This window comes from Perkinsus marinus, assembly GCF_000006405.1.
Source record: "Perkinsus marinus ATCC 50983 genomic scaffold scf_1104296973766, whole genome shotgun sequence".
Lineage (NCBI taxonomy): Eukaryota > Perkinsozoa > Perkinsida > Perkinsidae > Perkinsus > Perkinsus marinus.
Genome location: NW_003201335.1, coordinates 1,339 through 6,355, shown reverse-complemented (window position 1 = coordinate 6,355; position 5,017 = coordinate 1,339). Strand labels below are relative to the sequence as shown.

Genomic DNA, 5,017 nt, shown 5'->3' with positions numbered 1-5,017 from the left:
CCCCAACCAGAGAGGCCCCACCAACCTCAACATGACCACTCGCCGCAGCATCTTTCGATGGATCCCCAGTATGCATAGCTTGACGCCGGCTACTACCAAATCTACCATCATCAAGTTCAACCCTCAACATTAGCCCTGCATCCCTTAGACGCCGACGGTAACCCGTGAGACCATACTGAAAAGGAAGCTACTTGTGCGTATGCCGTGAGTGTTACTCACCTGGCATGGCGCACGGACTACATTGCCGAAGGAAGCAGCAGGATCACGCTTCACCGTCCTTCTGTCCCATATGCACTCAATGAGGTCTTCTGCGTCAACCTCCTCATCAAGACGCCACCTGATGCCCCACCATATGGCCTCGAGGTGTGATGCCAAATGCAATCACTTACACAAGGGTTGACCTCTTCTGGGACTCTACGAACTTCATCACGATATCCTTAGCGGCACTCAGACTGACAACAACATGTCAATACACGCAGGTTCGATCCCACCACCCATCATTTTTCTCCTATTTCAATAACACCAACTACTCTACATCATTTCCAGGTAAATTCAGTCAGAATTTTTTAATAATTTCCTCACATTTCTCAAGAAAAATACCAGTGTGGGAAAATACGTACATGGTTAACCACATATGTTGCTGACGATATGCAAATTTTGAGGAAATTTTGGGAAAATTTCGTCGATACCTGTACATTTGCATTCCGATTCGTATGTGAACGTGTATAGTTAGTGAGGAAATACTCAAGTTCACTGAGGAAAGCGAACATATTCTCCCGATGTTAAAAATTCCACTTTTCCACTTTGCTTTTGATGAAATACGTTCAATGTAATTCCGGCAGAACATCGAATCTGAGTTTCTCCCAGCCACAAACAGCTATCCCTCAGACTTACTCTTTTTTCTTCCCTATAATCCTCAACGACCCGTATTGTGCCTCATTCATAGCATCACCACTATCACCGCTTGGAGAGGACTGTCGAGTCGACACTCCAGAGGGATTCTCAATGTATAGGAAACAACCAGTCTCCACCTAGTGATGAAAATTCCGTCACGCGCCACGAAATTCTACCACGCTACCCTGAGCTTCTCGATGTTCTGCCCGCCTCTACCGATAATGACACTAGCCTGGTTTCTAGCTGTGAGCTCGACAGTGGAATAGCCTTAGAAAAACATAGCATCATCATCATCAACACCTCAGAACCCCAGGAGTTTTGACGCACTAACCTCATCGGCAACATGCCTTCAACCTACGCCCGTATTACCGTTCAGCCGATCTGCGATGGCTCTCTTCACTCTATCAAACACGTTACGCAATTTTGAGTCCGTTCTTCCACTAGAAGTCTTTTGCTTATCATCAGAGCCCATATCAGCTAGCTTCATCAAAACCTGTCAAAAGGCAGCACAAATTCCTAGCGGAGCGAAGCATCGATTTCACCCACCTGCTTTTCCTTGAACATCACTACTAGTCGACAACTAACCCATTCATACCGCTCCTCTATCTCCTTCTCGATGTACTTAGCGAAGAAGGCCATAGCTTGCAGCTGAGTATTGTCCAAATCACGGTAGTACCGAATCTAACACCATGATGATAATGCACTTCTAGCGTCCTCAAGTATTAGGAGAATTCAGCTCAAGTGCTATACCGAGGGCATCGAATACTGAATCCATAGACAAGTTCTGATATGGATTGTTGTTACTAGGACAGTACGACTCGAATGCACCAAACAACGAGGAAGGCGGTAAAAAATGCCCTCTCCGATATTCGAACCCACGACCATCCGATTCCTAAACTACCCGCACTACCTCTTCACAAACTTCATGCTTGAGCTCAGCATAGCAATCAGCTACCCTCTTCTTCTCTCCCCTTATCTTCACTATGAGCGGCCCTCCCTCATCACCACTCCCTCCAGTAGCATCACTCTGAGAGTACTGCTGCTGAGGCTGCTGCTGCTGCTCTACTTCGTCCACCAACACTCCAAACTGGTTCGCCAGACGACGGAAATTCGCACCGTTACGTCCTGACAGAATGTTCAAGTCTGCCTTGCACAGTAAGGGAGAATACACACATATTCAAATACGTGTGTTTGTGGCAGCAAGGAAATTTACAAAAGTTTTTGTACACTTCTACCCTACTCTACAACGAGTGAGGAAACTCCTGAGCTCAGCTGAGGAAAGCGAACATATATTCCTACTCCAACACCGACCCTGCCACAGGCCCTAAAACTTGTCTGCTCGTGACAATTTCAGCAAAACTATGACCCCACATATTTTAATTCTTCTGAGCTTCGCTCCGCTAAGAAATTGCTTACCTCGAGAACGCTGCACTTTTTCCGCCGGAATGACTAGCCTCATCTCCTCATAACGACCACGGGGCAGTTTTAATGACGCGCATGTATCCCGACAATCCAACTGGAAAAAAGCGCAATTTTCTTAGCGGAGCGACGCACCCTCATGCTACCTCTTCCTCAACAGTAACCTTGGCAATCTCGAGAGCTTTAGTGTGAGCAATGCAGTCAGCTGAAGAAAAAAGGGGTAAAACGACTAAGTCGATTGCAAGTACCTTTTTTCTTCCCCAACTTGGAGAACTCCAACTGCAAGTCCTTCAACTTGCTACCGATACTAGGGCCGATAGAGCGACTAGCACTTCTGATGAAAAAATAGAAAAATGCCGCGACAGACGGCAATTTGTGTTCATGCTATACACTCTCAAGGTTTGCATTTCTCACCCACTGATTAACAACTTACATGTACAATATAAGACCGCTAATGAGGTAATATGTGATATCAAATACACATGGATAAAGTAGGGTGAAAATCGCATATTGGAGCTTTATGAAAAAACACTAGTAAAAATCATATCTCACAAACCACTGCATATCACCGCGAATATCGGCTCTTTCACAGAGTATTACTTCGCCACTTGACGCAAGACGGGTGAAACTCCAGTGCTATCACTATCTACACATACCTCCCCTGAGTAGCTCACCTCTTACTGCTGTGTCCAGCAGCAGCAGTAGTCGACTTAGCCGTGGTAGCCCGAGCAGCAGACTGTTCATGCTCCTTCTGTTGGGACTTAGCCTCAGCCGCCAGAGCCTTGATGCTGCTTTCCAACTTCATCATACGTGTATGAACCTACCATGCGGAAAATGCCAACTAATCCGACCTCTTTCCACCACACCTGAGATGTGTCTTTCACCACAGACTCCAAGGAATTCACAGCACGCATCTTCAGCTCAGCGAGGTCGGGGTCCGAGAGAGCGACCAACATACCACGAGCGCTCTTCTCATCCTTGTTTTTCTCAAACGCCATTAATTTTGCTCTGAAAAAAAATACATGCCCGTCGATGCCACACACTTTTGATGAGCACCAGATCAGGACTGGAGGAATATATGTTTGCTTTCCCCAGCTGAGCTCAGGATTCTCCTCCATGACTATACGTATTAGGGTAGAAATAGTTAGAAACACATATATCAACACATGTCGTTGACCATGTGCATATTTTCCACCTACACTACACTCCACTACGTAGCACAGATGGTCTCATCGCTGGCAAACGAAAAACAAATAACGCCGTGAAATTTTTCAAACGAGTATAAATAGCATATATTCTGAGAGAAAAACAGAATCATTTTATCAATGCTCATGATTTTTCTATCATATCATACCGAGTAGAAATTGCAATTTCATCAACACTTTGAGACACCGCCACAGATTAGCGCTTCCGCTGTAGGACTAGCCAGAGAATTGAGACCGTCACTGTTAATTGAATATTCGCCAACTTGGAAAAAACTAAGCGCGAGGAGCAATGTATTACTCTCAGCTTCTTCATGCATTATGCCAGAGCAGGGTGAGGAAATATATACACATGGTCAACTACGTATTTTGGTCAAAATGTGAAAATTCCGAGAAAATTTTCGGGAATTTTTTATTATTTTTATGCACTCTAATCAGAATTCGTATGTACTATTGAGGAAACTCCTAAGCTGAGGAAAGCGAACATATATTCCTCCAAGACTGTATTACAGGTTCTCCCCACTGATATCAGCTCCCACAGCCATCAGCTGTTGAGCAGACATAGTGTCCGATCCCCAGGCCCCTCCACCACCACCAGCAGCAGCGGACCACGGGCTACTCGAGGGGGCACGAGGTATAACCCTGTTGTTGTTGGACGTAGTAGTAGTGGCTGTCATACTCGAAGTCTGCTGGGCAGGACTAGGAGACATGTCTTTCTGAATTCTAACGTAGAACTGTTCAAGACAAGCGCTTGAATGAATGTAATCTGAGATTGTCGCTACTGACTGACCGAGATGTCGACACCGATATGAAAAATAATCGATCAGAATGGCGCGCGCTCTTATCCCAGCGCATGATCTTCTATCGCTCGCCCGTCGAGTTTCTGTCTGTATCACATACCACACCTCGGAAATTTCCTATCTGACGACTAGACTCTACTCCCGATCTTCGTCGAGGCATTGCCACGGTAGGAAGCTAATCGCCAGGAGCAGCCTCGAGCCAAGGGAGCTCCATTTGCCTTATGCTTCGGCCGTAAGTGATTTGACGCCCAGAGGCTGAGCACAGCCTCCCCGCTAAGCCTATCTGTGCAAGTGTTGTTAACAATTATCTGCTCTCCGAATAACTTCTGCTGAACACAATAACTGACGGCTACTCTTTCTGTTTGAAGCAACATCTTTCGAACATGCACATCACTTCATCTTCTCAACGGTTTCCTCATCAGCTGGATCGACGTCTTCTAAGCCCAGATGAAGGAGAAGTCTTGCCCATTCATGGAAGCGGACGCTCTCATCCTCCTAGATCAGCAGCATCAGGTCGTTATTGATGTGTTCCTCACTTCAAGTTCCTTCATTCGATCAATGGGCCTTTGTGGCAAGAATTGACATCGTAGCCTTGACCTTGTCAAACGCCTCGTTGCGACAACGGAAGATTGTTTTGTGTGTTGACGTCCGAAATCTAAATCAAGCATACACGGAGTCGCTCTTCCAAGCCCTACGAGTCAA

General features: G+C 46.0%; 2 protein-coding genes across 2 annotated transcripts in view; one reads left to right on the top strand and one right to left on the bottom strand.

Annotated features, from left to right (window-relative positions):
* Pmar_PMAR009646 (hypothetical protein) overlaps nt 1–78 on the top strand; it is a gene marked incomplete at both ends in the record, with an annotated part of 588 nt that extends 510 nt beyond the window's left edge. Inside the window, one exon of the mRNA XM_002766046.1 lies at nt 1–78. This exon is cut by the window's left edge and continues 4 nt beyond it. Coding sequence (XP_002766092.1) covers nt 1–78 — 78 coding nt within the window.
* Nucleotides 79–116: 38 nt separating this feature from the next.
* Pmar_PMAR009645 (hypothetical protein) lies at nt 117–4,242 on the bottom strand (the record flags this gene model as incomplete). Its single annotated transcript, XM_002766045.1, has 14 exons — nt 4,026–4,242; nt 3,180–3,321; nt 2,988–3,133; nt 2,562–2,647; nt 2,460–2,518; nt 2,311–2,410; nt 1,805–2,019; nt 1,441–1,575; nt 1,264–1,387; nt 1,079–1,161; nt 895–1,031; nt 390–452; nt 220–337; nt 117–143 (listed from the first exon to the last, which is right to left on the bottom strand). Exons 1-14 carry the CDS (start codon nt 4,223–4,225, stop codon nt 117–119), a joined length of 1,635 nt encoding a protein of 544 aa, XP_002766091.1. The 5' UTR covers nt 4,226–4,242.
* Nucleotides 4,243–5,017: the final 775 nt, after the last annotated feature.